This window comes from Pelophylax lessonae (assembly GCF_965119305.1).
Source record: "Pelophylax lessonae genome assembly, chromosome: 9".
NCBI lineage: Eukaryota > Metazoa > Chordata > Amphibia > Anura > Ranidae > Pelophylax > Pelophylax lessonae.
Window position 1 is genome coordinate 170,138,661 of NC_138776.1, and position 14,781 is coordinate 170,153,441.

General features: G+C 40.1%; 1 protein-coding gene across 3 annotated transcripts in view; it reads right to left on the bottom strand.

Annotated features, from left to right (window-relative positions):
- Nucleotides 1-4,061: 4,061 nt before the first annotated feature.
- Nucleotides 4,062-14,781, bottom strand: part of GRID1 (glutamate ionotropic receptor delta type subunit 1) — a 1,530,549-nt gene continuing 1,519,829 nt past the window's right edge. Inside the window, exon 16 of one of the 3 annotated variants that reach the window (XM_082268262.1) lies at nucleotides 4,062-5,067. In XM_082268262.1, the coding sequence (XP_082124388.1) occupies nucleotides 4,639-5,067 (429 nt within the window). In that variant the 3' untranslated portion in view covers nucleotides 4,062-4,638. The remainder of the gene's footprint in view (nucleotides 5,068-14,781) is intronic. The other 2 variants (XM_082268263.1, XM_082268264.1) reach the window with 2 other exon arrangements.

The following is a 14,781-nucleotide window of genomic DNA, read 5'->3' on the forward strand; positions in this document are numbered from 1 at the left end:
AACTTATTCGCTTCAGACGGTGTAAAGGGTGTGTGGCAGCAACCAGGTGAGGAGTATAAGGAAAAGCGTGTCTTGCCTGCAGTCAAGCATGGTGGTGGAAGTGTCATGGTCTGGGGCTGCATGAGTGCTGCCTGCACTGGGGAGCTACAGTTCATTGAGGGAACCATGAATGCCAACATGTACTTTGACATACTGAAGCAGAGCATGATCCCCTGCCTTCGGAGACTGGGACGCAGGGCAGTATTCCAAAATTATAACGATCCCAAACACACCTCCAAGAGGAACACTGCCTTGCTAAAGAAGCTGAGGGTAAAGGTGATGGACTGGCCAGACCTAAACCCTATTGAGCATCTGTGGGGCAACCTCAAACAGAAGATGGAGGAGCGGAAGGTTTCTAACATCCACCAGCTCCATTGTGTCATCGTGAAGGAGTGGAAGAGGACTCCAGTGGCAAACTGTGAAGCTCTGGTGAACCCCATGCCCAAGAGGATTAAGACAGTGCTGGAAAATAATGGTGGCCACACAAAATATTGTCACTTTGGGCCCAATTTGAACATTTCAAGTAAGGGTGTACTCACTTTTATTGCCAGTGGTTTAGATATTAAATGGCTGTGCGTTGCGTTGTTTTGAGGGGACAGCAAATTTACACTGCTATACAAGCTGTACACTCACTACTTTACATTGTAGCAAAGTTTCATTTTGTCAGTGTCATCACATGAAAAGCTATAATAAAATATTTACAAAAATGTAAGGGGTGTACTTACTTTTGTGAGATACTGTGTGTATATATATATATATATATATATATATATATATATATATATATATATATACACACACACACACACAGACATTTATTACCAGTATGATGGAGGCACTTGCACTATATTTCCATGAGTACAAAATTAAAGAAATTGCTATTTTATAGTAAAAACTCCCACTTTGATGATACACAGCTCACCCTGTGGTAACCCTGAGGAAGGTGAGCTGTGTCCCACTAAAATGTTCGGTGGATGCAAGTGCCTTCTTGGTACTGGTGTACATTACATTTTTGCTAAACTGAATTAAGAGTGCACCCAGGTTCCTTGTATTATGTGTGTGAGTGTATGTGTATATATATATATATATATATATATATATATATATATGCATATATATATTTATATATAGATATATATAGATATATATATTATAGACAGGATGAGAATAACATCCCTGGGTAACAAGTAAGTAATGGCAGCCATATATATTTTAAACTGACACATTCTTTAAATTCACATTTAGTCCTATGCTTCCCTTTATATGAAAGTAACTATACATCTTACACTATATCACTGCAACATGAATGTCTCAAAGCAGATAAGAATATGTGATTATTCCCTGGAATCAAACATTTACAAGCAATTTTACTGAAATATAAAAAAATTACATTTACATAATTTGGCTGTTTTAAAAGCCAAAGAAAAAAAAAAATATTAGTGTAATATGATAAACACTGTTTTTCAGAAAAAGAAAAAAAAAATCCAGAAATGAATAAATAGATTTTACATAACTATCTCTGATATATACATATTCACATACATCCTTATGGGTTTAAAGCTGATGTCCAGGTTTAGTTTCACTTTAAATAGCCAACCTGGCCCAAGCAAAATGTTTCCTTTATCAACATGTGGGCCCACTGGGCATGCTGTATAAACTGTATGTAGCCTCAGCTACATACAGTATACAGCACTATGTTCTGGGTGTAAGACAAGACCTTCCTGTCTCACACCAAAAACAAAATAGCATCAGGGTGAGTGGTGCTCAGCCATTCGTAGGCAGCTTTGTATTCTATCAATAAATTCAAAGCTTCCTCTGATAAGCCAAGAGTCAGAGTTTGTGACATTCACAGCCTGCCTCTCCGATTCATTCAGAGGAAACTTTGTATTCACTGATTGAATACAAAGCTGTTGATGAACAGCTATTTTCTGCTCAGACCGATGCTATTTTGCTCCAGGTGTGAGACAGGAAGGTCTCGTCTCACAGCCAGAACACAGTGCTGTTTATAGCTCTCCCAGTGGGCACACATGTTAGTAAAGAAAATAGTTTTGCCTAAATAAACTAATAAAAGTAAAAGTAAACCTGGACATTAGTTTTAAGTATTTTCAGTGTGGATAGTCACTTGTGCACCTGTTTTCATACATTTACTCACCTACTTCTTTTGGTGCTTATTACATGGTGACTAATGTTTCATTTGAAACTGGTCACATTACAATATGGACTATGTGATCCCCTGTACAGTATATTTACCACAAACTATGAAGAGTGAAAGCCAACCTGAACAATCCATACCAATAATCTCCAAGCAGGGACGCATTCACACTACATAGTAGTTGTTGCTTATAAACCAATTAGAGATATATAAACACATTTTAATGTGTGAGAGCATCATTAGACATGGGTAGGGATCCAGCTATGATTGCATCAATGTGAGAGATGAGGACCAATTTTTAGCTTATCACAGTAAGGGATGAGTGATGTAAAGAGACATATCCCCCATTCTTTTCATTTGCATTTGTAAATTATTGTCAAAAGTCTATTCATAAATATTTTCCCACACTATTCACACAGTTTTTTATCAAACATTAACACATTTTATTACTGAATTCAATTGGAAAAATGTATGATTTCTAAGTAAAATTTGTGTGAATTTTGGAAAAACATTAATAAATAGCCCTCTTAGTTGAACTTTTCCAATTCATAATAAAATAATAACCTTGAATATATTGAATGTCTATCCATAACATTGATCATGTGTTGACTGGTGATTTATTGTACATATCCCTTCTAATGGTTTAGTTCCCAAAAGAAGTTTATATTTGATCACTTACTCGTCAATATGATTAAACATACAGTTGGGTTTCCATTTACTTAGGGCATGTAGGCACACAATCATTACAGTTAGGATCAACATATTTCTGTTAAGATTACCTCTTTTACACTGGTCCTAACTTGGCTAAAAATTTTGTGACAATGTAAATATAAACTTTTATGTGATTATGGCATGTTCACTGCCAATAGTGGAAAATATACATGGCCAATGACTATACAAGAAATAGACAATTTTTTTCCTGTTCTACCGATAGGAAAAAGCCTACGGTACCTTATCAAAAATACATCCCTGTTGTTACAGCAACCATACTGAAACAGCTTTTAGCAGCGAAGGTTGTCCAGATAGGTAGATGTGTAATGATTACCAAGATAATGTTCCACCTACTGACTCCCTTACACTTTTTGGAATGTAGGTGAAATGATTGTTTACTTTTCTATGGAGAATACAATGATTACCAATCCCTTACAGAGATTTTTCAACTTATTGGAAAATCTTTGTGAACGATGTAAAACATTTATTAAACTCAATTGCTCATTATCCATGAAGAGTTAGGTCACACACTGCCCAGCAGTCATGCTTAGTAGTTCAAATAGTCCCAAGATTGCTGTGACTATAGGGCTGTGTATGGGTAGTCTTCATGTGGTTAGGTTACTGTACATTACTGGATTATTTAGGTTATTAAAGTCAAAGTCTGTCATAAATTGTAATTTGAAAATGTATAGTACTGTAATAATATAAAGGGTTTAAAAAAAGCTAGCCAATCAACCTGCCTCAAAAAGTTCCCTTGAAGTATGTATCTTTTTGTTTATCAGTTCATTTGTTTATGTTTTCCTAATTACAGAGAATGCCTGAAATATTTTAAGCGCAAAATAATAATACAAAAATGTATATTTTATATAAATGTGCTATTTTAAAAGTTCTGTGTATGAACCTTAACTTATGTTTTGCTTAGTGGCAAGTGTACTTGAGAACTCAGGACACAAGTGCAAACTGTGTGTTCCATCAACTAACTTTCTCATTTATAAATCATCAGTCCCAACAAACATTTCATTGTACGCGCTACAAAAAAAGATGATTACAGGTTTCGCTCAACAGATTTTTCTTCTCACCTCTAACCTCTCCATTTCCCACCAAAGATATCATAGATCCTGCCAATTGTAAAGGTTAAATCAAAAGGCCACACAGCACGGTACACATAAAATACAATTTAATAAACCAGTGCTTTAACCTAGAAATTTTGTGGAGATTCAATCCCAGATACTTTGTGTTAGAAGGAAACATTTCAGTTGTTATTTAACTGACTCTTTCCATTTTGTTTTAGCACACAACTATTGTTTATACTAATGCTGGTCTCTAAATTGTTTTTCGGCCTATTAAAATGAAATGCGGTGACTAGAGCATTGTTTGTAATTGTGTGATAGTCGAGGCATTAAATGAACCCAACTGAAAATGAAACACGTCGAAAGGCTAATGGCCTTCTGTCCCAGTCACAGGTCTTCTTTGGCACTTGAGAAGGGTCACAAGTAAGTTGCTGTTTTATTCATATAGAACAAAATTTACAAAGCCATTCATACATTTTTTTGTTTGTTTTACTGACTTCAAAAAATGGGAATATTCAAAATACACTTTTACCCCACTTCATTCTTTTGTTATTTACAGATATGTACAAGAAAAATGTAAGAGTTTTTATGTTTTTTTTTTCTGTTTTTTTTTTTTTTTTAGTTGTATTAAAAAGCTTTGCAGGTTTTTTTCTTCTTTTTTTATAACTATATAGATGTTCCATGAGAAGGCTCCATGGCTTCTGGAATTGGTCCCCCTGGCATGGACTGGAATGACATTGGCATGGGCGTTTTCACAGGACTCTGACGAAACAGTCCTCCATTTGGCGATCTGTGTTTACATTGTATAGAGGGCATGGTTGCTGAGCTGCTAAGAGGTAAAGGTAAGTTACTGCTTGAAACAGAAGTATGTGTTCTACCACCACCGTGACTTGACTGTTCAGGTAAAAAGGTGGTGACTGAAAGTTGAGTATTCTGATATTCTCGAACTGGCTCCAGGGTTTGACTAGATGACATGCCCCCGATTTCCAGTGCTGATATTTCAATAGATGCAGTGGATATTTGTTTATGAGCCATATCTTCATCAATTAAACTGTTCATTCTTCGGTGAACTTGCTCCAAGTTAACTTCTTTATCCTAAAAATTAAAAAAAAAAAAAGTCAGGTCCTAGATGCATCAAAATCAGACTTCAACCATATATTTAGTACTTATATTAATTCAATAAGTTGGTTTTCTATATGAATAAAGAGTTAGTATATGATTAATGTAATACAGTGTGTAATGAAAGGTTCATTATACATTTTTTGTAACAGTACGCTTCAAGAGACCCTGTCACTTCCCATTTAGTGCTAAGTGCTTACCTTCATTGTATCTGCATTCCCACACTACTTTGAGAACCTAACCAAGTGTAAGCTTTGTGTCATATGGGGTTGCTACTAACACAGGGTTTATACTGTTACTCCCTTCCTCGCATTACATCACTCCTGTCTCTGAGGTATTAGAGTAATGGAAGAGATCCCCTGACCAGGGTTATCAACATCAATACAGACTCAGTGGAGAATGAAGGATCTGAATAAACAGTGTGTAAACCCTAACAATAAACTTTTTATTGGTCCCTTTTGGTCTGTTAAATACACAATTAAAAATGTTTTGTAAACGTTTTGTATAGGTATATAGCTGTAATATAAACAAGCATATCTTCCTAATATATATATAGGATCTCTCCAGTCAATCTTTCCCCGTGCACCTCAGCGCTCGCTGGGGGAGAACTATGCATTTATGTGGTTATTTTTTGAGGTGGGTTTTGCATATAAGTGATTTGAAGGTTACTTTGTGATTGCTATGTGTACTTTGTGATTTATATAGACATATAAATAATGAACCCTTTTTGTTGTAGATGAGTACTCCTTGGCTCCCCAAGCCCTGATGAAGCAGCATTAAGCGAAACGTGTTTATTTTGAGGAACCTTTTTGTAGTGCTTGTCATGTAACCACAATATATGCAATTTTCATGTAGTTGGGGATATGTTTTATATTGGAGATGCATACAGCATCTATGATTTTATATGTGCATAATAAATTTTAAATTTTTTATATATTATTTTGTATGCTCCTTATCTGGCCTGTATAGTCTGACAATACCCCCTTTTTTTCTGTTTTGTAAAAATACTTGTTGATCTTGCCATCATTTTTTTTTTAGCTGATAACATCCTTTGCACTCTGCCTGTGATGCATTTTATCAGTTACATTGTGTAAAGTTATCTCTGATGACTACAGAACCCATCCCATCTATGTTATTGGGAAGAAGAGATGATTTCTGTACTCATTTTTTTTTACTGATGTCCTGATAAAATGGGGCAAGTAAACTCACCCTAGGCTAGAAGTGTGCTACTGACAAAAACTCCAGGCAAAAATAAAGGGAAAAGACCAGACGAAAAAGAAAATGAATGCAGCCACTACATCTAAGGACTGGTAAGCTGTACTATATCATTTTTTTTTCTTTTTCTTGGGGGGGGGGGGGGGTAGATACACTTTAAAAATATATCAATGTAAAGAAAAAGAAGGGGCATGGAAACAACATATGCTTAGAACTAACAAAGCATCAGATGGAAAGTGACAATCTCTGACTCAAGGACCAAAAGAGTGATGTAACTAAGTATTATTGGGCCTGGAAGTCAGGAAATGCCAGATTATGTCTACGCCCTTGAACACAAATTTTGTGATTCATGGCAAACGTTCTGCAAAGTTGGGGTTGAATCACCTTAATACAAATCAATGAATGAAATCTATTTGGTACTAACAACGGCGAACCAGTTGCCAAATAACTGTTTTCTGGTTAGTTGCAGTTTAAATTTAGTTTTGGTTAAAGAGGGTAAGGGTTACAGCCTCTGTCAGATTTTGATTTTGTCCCCATTGGAGAGGTTTCCTTCCTGTAAGGTCTGGAAAAGGCACAAACAATAACAAGAACTTTTGACCATGTTTTTATTGCTGTCCATGACAACCCCCCCCCCCCCCCCACACACACACACACACAAGAATAGGAACTGAAGCAACGTTTCCCCAAATGACTCACTAACAAGAACCATACATCTTCCCCACTATATATAAAGCTAAAAAAAAAAATACAAATTTTGCTGGAGTGCAGTGTATTAGGCAAGATTCCACAGGCATGATCTTACAAAATGATAATAAATACAATACACTACAGTATATACAAATAACCACAGGCAACTACACACGGAGTACATCCCTACAACTTTGGGCACATAGTTTCCCTGGGAGGAATGTTTCAGACCATATATATATATATATATATATATATATATATATATGTGGCAAGCTTGTACAGTGACAGGTTTCAGTGATCTGGCCTGTTAGCAGTTTACATTTTTTAAACTTGTAAATGCTTTTACCTTGGACCTCTATAGTGATTAGATATGTATTTGTTTGCTCTTCATAGAGAAGTTCGAAAATATATTGGAAGAAACACTTACAGGGTAAATCCACTTTTATGGGAAAACAAATAGCAATTAAAAAAAAAATAAATGTGGCATAAACAATTGCTACAAAAGTCATATTGTATCTGAATGTTATTAAAATGACCTTTCTTTTTCGATCTGTAGTAGTGTAATTTTCTGTAAAGTGTAATTTAAGTGTTTTAAAAACTGTACATTTTTTTTTCTCTGTATATTGTATGTGTTTTACCCAGAATATCTGTCAATCTGAAACAACAAATACATTCCATGCTGTCCATGCTACATGCCAGATAAAAACAGAACCAGCAGCTGTGTGACAAACAAACTGAGCAAATGATGATTGATGAGTATCTGAATATGGTTCCAAGTCTTTGGTATGAACTGAAGCACTGGCATAGTGTCAGGGGTCACAGTTGTGACCCTGCCCCTGTTCCAGGAGCCCCAGGAAGCCTACCTGTTACACCAGACATCATGGCTGGCTGCTAGAGTTGAGCGAACACCTGGATGTCCAGGTTCGGCGGGTCCGGCCGATCTTGAAAAAAAAGTCCGGGTTCGTGACCCGGACTTAACCCAAACTTGACCCCGATCCCGAACCCCATTGAAGTCAATGGTGACCCGAACTTTTGAGCACTAAAATGGCTCTAAAAAAAACATGGAAAGGGCTAGAGGGTTGCAAATGGCAGCAAAAGCTTGTTAAGAGCATTGCAAGTGCTCTGCAAACAAATGTGGATAGGGAAATAATTTAAAATAACATAAAAAACATAGAAATAAAAAAGAATTACCTTGATCTAGGAGGACGAGGCACATATGGAGTAGGAGGTTGAGGTGGCGGTGGATGTGGCGGTATAGGTGGAAGCGGCGGTGGAGGAGGACGAGGTAGCCAACACTGGTTTTTGTTTTTAATTTTATTTCTTTTTAAATTAGGGTACACCCCAAAAGAGTGAGAAAGATCAAAAATACAACAATGGCTGGGTAAGACCGGTCTACGTGTCTATTCTGCACTAGGTACGGACAAGTCCTGTGGGATCCATGCCTGGTTCATTTTAATGAACGTGAACTTGTCCACATTGGCTCTGGACAGGCGGCTGTGCTTGTCTGTGATAACACCCCCAGCCATGCTAAATACACGTTCAGTTAATACACTGGCTGCAGGGCACGCCAGCACCTCCAAGGCGTAAAGGGCAAGCTCAGGCCATGTGCCCAATTTGGAGACCCAGAAGTTAAAGGGGGCAGACCCGTCATTCAGTACGTGTATAGTACGTAATGAACGATAAGGAACTATATATATGGTATATGGTAAGGAAGGGTGATGGCAGCAGGGGGGGGGCTTTTTTCCCCCTTCTGGGTTGAGTCTGGCCTTGGAAAAGGTATGTGTCCCTGGTTGTGGGCTGGGCTGTCCCAAAGCTGCCTAAGTTCTGAGGCCTTCTGGTAGGGACGGGGCTGCACTGGTCTTGCCAGGGACTGGTATTCTGAAAAGCCTGTGGTGTATGTGCCCCTGGAGTGGCAGTCCAGGGGTGCCATAATTCATGGTGGATGGCAACACTATGTGTATGGCACCAAGGACACTGCCCTTACTACACACGTTTTTCACACCTGCCTCTAGGGCTGGGCCTTTTGATCAGGAGTCAGGACCAGAGGAATTTTTTATTCCTGGCCGAAGGGCCTGCCATAGTATTGCAACTTCTGAGGTGCTGGCAGTGCCCTGGCTGTGTTGTCGACCTCCTCCTCCTCTGCCTTTGCCTTGTGCTTCCACTGTGCCTCCGCTGTCAGGTGGGAATGCCACCAGCATCGCTTCTCAACCTTTTGGCTAAGATCAAGTGTAGTATCTGTTGTCTTCGGTTAAATCAGTAAAACTGCCTGCTGTCGTTTACCCCTGGCTGTGCTGAAGTTGAAGGTGAAGGTGTTATGCTGACCGGATGCGGAGGTGGTAGAGGATGAGGATGAGGAAGCAGAGTAGGAGGAGTTAGCAACAGGAGTCAACCCGAAGCACCCTGCAATCCTCGGTGGTGGAAGGAGATGCGCCAAACAAATGTAAAGGGAGTATCTCACAGTAACATAATCAGCAAACACTGAAAAATTATTAATTTTCCCCTAAATGGGTGTTTATTGAATAGCAGAATTGAACAACAATATGTAAAGGGTGTATCTCACACATACAGACTAGGCCGCAATTTAATATTTTTCCCCTAAATGGGCGTTTATTGAATAGCAGAATAGAACAACAGTATCCAAAGGGTGTATCTCACAGTAACGTATGAATGAAAAATTTTTATTTTTCCCTTTAATTGGTGAATTTTGAAGAGCAGATTAGAACACAGCAGTGTCTAAAGGCTTTATCTCACAGTAAGGTATGAATAAAAAACTGAAAAATAATTATTTTTCCCTTAACCACTTTACTACCAGTCACGTAACCTCTACGTCGGCTGACTTTGAGTGGTTATACCGGGATGATGCCTCTAGCTAGAGGCATCATCCTGGTACCGTTGTTTGAAGCCGACGGTCGGCTTTCCGTCGGTAACGATCGATGCGGCTCGGGAGCCGCTCGATCGTTACCCGGGGGGGGCGGGAGGGGACGTCACCCCCCTCCCGCCGCCTTCCGCGGCTTTGCTCGGGGCTACCGTCCCACCGGGAGCCCCGAGCACCCAGCCGGCACGTCCGCCGGCAGGATGGAGTCCCGATGAATGCCGGAAATGGCATCGATCGGGTCTCCGATGACGTAACCCGGAGGCGGCGTCCATGACGTCACGTCCGGGTTACTGTGCTGCAAAAGGCGGCAGATTTGAAAAACGGCTGTATGCAAAAATGCCGTTTTCGGCGTTTTGCATACAGGGAAGTGTAGTGGAGGGGTCTAGGGTCTTTTAGACCCTCGATCCCTCCATAAAGTGTACCTGTCACGACATATTGCTGTCACCAGGGATGTTTACATTGCTTGTGACAGCAATAAAAGTGATCAGATTTTTTTTTTTTTTAAAAACCTGTAATAAAGTTTAAAAAAAAATAAAAAATAAATAGGAAAAAAAAAAAAAAAAATTTAGCCGTCCCCGTCACCGTTAGCTCGCGCACAAAAAAAACGTATACGCAAGTCGAGCCGCAAATGAAATCGCTGTTCAAACCACACATGTGAGGTATCGCCGCGATCGACAGAGCGTGGGCAATAATTAAAAAAAAAGAGCTACACTCTAACTCTAAACTGGTAACCGTTAAATAAATTTAAAGCGTCGCAGATTGAGATCTCTATTGACCGTAGTTTGTCGCCATCCCACGGGGGGGCGCAATTTTAAACCGTAACATGTTTGGTATCTATTTACTCGGCGTGACATCATCTTTCACAATATACAAAAAAAATGGGCTAACTTTACTGTTTAGTATTTTTTAAATGCAGTGAAATGTGATTTTTCAAATTTTTTCCAAAAAAATGGCGTTTTAAAGACCGCTGCGCAAATACCGCGTGACAAAAAATTTTGCAATGACCGACATTTTATTCTCCAGAGTCTTTGCTAAAAAAATATATATAATGTTTGGGGGTTCTAAGTAGTTTTCTAGGAAAAAATACTGGTTTTAACTTGTGAACAAAAAGTGTCCGAAATAGGGCTGGGGCTAAAGTGGTTAAATTGGTGATTTTTAAATAGCAGATTAGAACACAGCACTGTCTAAATGCTGTATGTCACAGTAAAGTATAAATAAAAAACTGAAAAATAATGATTTTTCCCTTAAATTCGTGATTTTTGAATAGCAGATTAGAACAGCAGTGTCTAAACGCTGTATGTCACAGTAAAATATGAAGGAAAAAACATTTTTTTTTAATCCAGATTAAGCAGACACATATGCGCTGAGCTTGCATTAAATGTCCGCTGCATGCTGCACGCCGCCCACCTAACAGACTGATAAAAGTTGTATTTTTTTTCTCCCTCCTCCTCACTGGGCTCAGGTCAGGACAAAAAGATTGTGCACTGCACCCCCACACAATAAAATCGATGTAGATCACTGTCTGATTCAAGATCATTCTTCTGTCCTGTGTCCTATTCTTTCCCTAAAAGCAATCTCCAGACTGCCCCTACAATAATCTCCTATCTCTCCCTCAAATAAGCAGCAGCAGGAACCTGTCCCTACAATAGTTAGAGCAGAGTGACGTGCGGTGCTATGTAACTCCAGCGTATATAGAGGCTGGGTCACATGCTGCACTGGCCAGTCACAGCCATGGCTGTGATGGCTTCTAAGTGCACACAAGTTAAACGCTTGTTGATTGACTGCCCTGCAGCTGTTGAAACTGCACCATTAAAACCACGCCAAAACAACCGAACAACGGACTGTATCCCGAATATACAGTAAAATGTTCGGGTCCATGTCAGGGTACCGAAAACCCAAAAGTCCGGTACGATCCTGAACAATACAGTCCGTGTTCACTCAACCCTGCTGGCTGTGGTCCAGGCACTTCTGCCACCGCTGTCATTCTCTCCAAACCATCTGTGGGAGGCAGGACAGCTCTGCATGGAAGGGAGGGCTGCCCGAGTTAACGAGCGGGTGATTGATTGTTAGACTGCAGAGCAGTCCTAGCAACCAATCACCAGATTTTAGGTTGTACCCCCCAGCCCTCTGTCCAGGGTTGCCGTGTCTCCCGCCCTCAGCACTGTAGGTAAGACAGGAGGAGGGGCGATGTGGCTGGGGGAACTGGGGACATTAATGGGGGGGGGGTTCAAAGAACATTATTGGAGGGGGGGCTGAGGATGTTAATGGAGAGGGGCTATGGATATTAAAGGGGTGCTGAGAACATTAATGAGGGGGGCTGTGGACGTTAATAGAGGGGGCTATAGATATTAATGGAGGGAGCTGAGAACATTAATAGAGGGGGTTGAGGACCTTAATATAGGTGGGGGCTATGGATATACATGGGGGGGCTGAGGACATTAATGGAGGGGGATATGGATATAAATGAGGGGAGCTAAAGACAATTATAAAGGGTATCTGAGGACATTAATGGAGGGGGACTGAGGAGAATAATGGAGAAGAGCTGAGAACAGTACTGGGTTGGGGGAAGCATAGAACTGTAATGGGATCACTGAGGACAATAATGGAAGAGGGGGCTGGGGACAGTAATGAGGTCAATGAAGACAGTAATGGGGGTGGGAAACTGAGAACATTAATGAGTTCACTGGGGATGGTAATGAGGTTACTGAGGACAGTAATGGAGAGGGGGCTGAGGACAGCAATGGGGGGTTTTAGTCAGTAATGGGGGCTCAGGACATTAATGAGGGAGGACAATGGGTGGGAGGGCTGAGAACAGTAATTGGGGGGGCTGAGGGCAGTAGGGGGGCTGATGACATTAATGGGGGGGGCTTAGGACAGTAACTGGGGAGCAAAGAAAAGTAATGGGTTGGTTTAGAGGACAGTTAAGAGGATTGTGATATGAGGCTCGGTTCAGATCTGTGCATGCACATTTGCGCACGCACATCACAGGTAGGGCAGCCTATTCATTTTAACGTCCCAACCCTCTTTTATTAATTGTGCCACACCATCTTAATGTTGCATAGGGGGAAATTTTGCTGACTTTAAGGTAAGGAGGCACTCTGCGAACTCTGATGTAAGGGGGCTCTGGGGAACAGAGAACCTCTTACATCAGAGTTACCCTTTACACACCAAGGTCTGCAGCAGTCCAACTTACATAAGGGTCCACAGAGTTCCCCCTGGAGAAACCCTGTGGGCTCCGATAAACTGTAAAGGGGAATTCTGATGTAAAGTGGGCGCTGGGAACCCTATGTTAAGGGCAGGAAATGGGCCCTCTGCAGAACATGCAAAGTCATAATAAAGGGCCCCACAACAGGAGTAAAGAGCCCAAGGATCAATGGGAAGGGCCCCATGCTCGGGTCAGGGGGCCTTTCATGGTTTCTTGCATCAGGGACCTGAAGATTCTAGTTATGCCACTGAACTGAAGCAAAGTCTTCTGCAGCTGTCCCTGTGTACACCATGCACAGGAAAATGCACTGGTTCTAAGCAAAAGGCAAACAAGAAAAAAACAGAGAAATGCACTTCTTGTGAGTATAAGCCTTTAATCATTGAACAAAGGTTGCACTCACATATTTCATTAACTAAAAGCTCCCTAAATTCAGCCCCATCTTGCTGAGGTTGTGGAACCGCTCACATCATGGTCAATGACATCCAGTGGTTACTCAGCATAAAGTTTAAATCTTTCACTACAGGCTTACAAGCTGAAGGGATGCAAACATTTCAGCTTCACACTGGGCTCAGCTGCATATCATAGTCTGCAGTTACTTGGCTCCTGCTGTGGGGTAGACATAGCTACATGTTTTGAATCCATGTCCACCTTTCTCAAGCCTGTCTTCACGTCACAGGGCAACTGCCTAAATATGGGGCTAACCCATGACATGCTGACTGAAATTACCCAATTACTTTGAACCTAATTCAACTTTCAATGTACAAGGGGAAACCTGAAAAAATAATGATTATTAAAAACTACTGATCCACTGATCCACAAAGTATGTGTGTATATATATATATATATATATATATATATATATATACACATACAACAAATATAACAATTTTAATAAGTATTTAAAAGAAAGAAAAATTATATAAGAACAACTAAACTATCAATGATACTAAATAGCTCTATAGAATGTCATAATAAGCTACCTGTTTCTAAATCTATATTTAGACCCCCTGGAGACATACTGTTCAAAGTAAATATCCAAAATGTATTTTTTTAACAGTTTAGAAAAACACTTTTTTCATACACTTGGTTTACCATATCTTTGAGAAGGTTTTTGTTTTATGTTAATGGGTCTTTAAGTTTTCTTCTAAGTGTGGGAATGAGATATCAAAACTTGAGAAAGATGGATTGAGCTTAATCGAAACTTTGACAATAAAAACACTGCTGTTTTTGGTCTTCCTCCTCTACAAGATCAATGTTTACCTCTAAACTAGGGATGGGCGAATGGTTCAGGCAGAGAATAAGTTCGGTCCAAGCATGCTTGTTTGGGTGTTCGGCAAACACCCGATTTTTCTGTGCGTGCAGTGCAGAGTCAATAGGTTGTTGAGGAGCAGGGCAGGGAAGCTGGCCGCTGTGTCCTAAACAACCAATGAGTCATCAGCTGTCAGCAGGCTTTTCTGAGAGCTGAATAAAAAAAAAAAACATTGCTGAATTTGCCGGTGTAACGTTAAAAAAACCATACCCCGTGAAGAAACCATACCCTCGTCACTTCCGGTCTGAAACAGCTGAGCAGCGCAGCAGTGCGCATGCTCAGAGCCCCGGATACGTGATTGAACATGAAAGAATTTGACAAGTGCGCATGCTCGTGGGCATGAAATTATCACGGCACTGTGTATAATGTTCTAATTGCGGTGGGTACATTAAAACA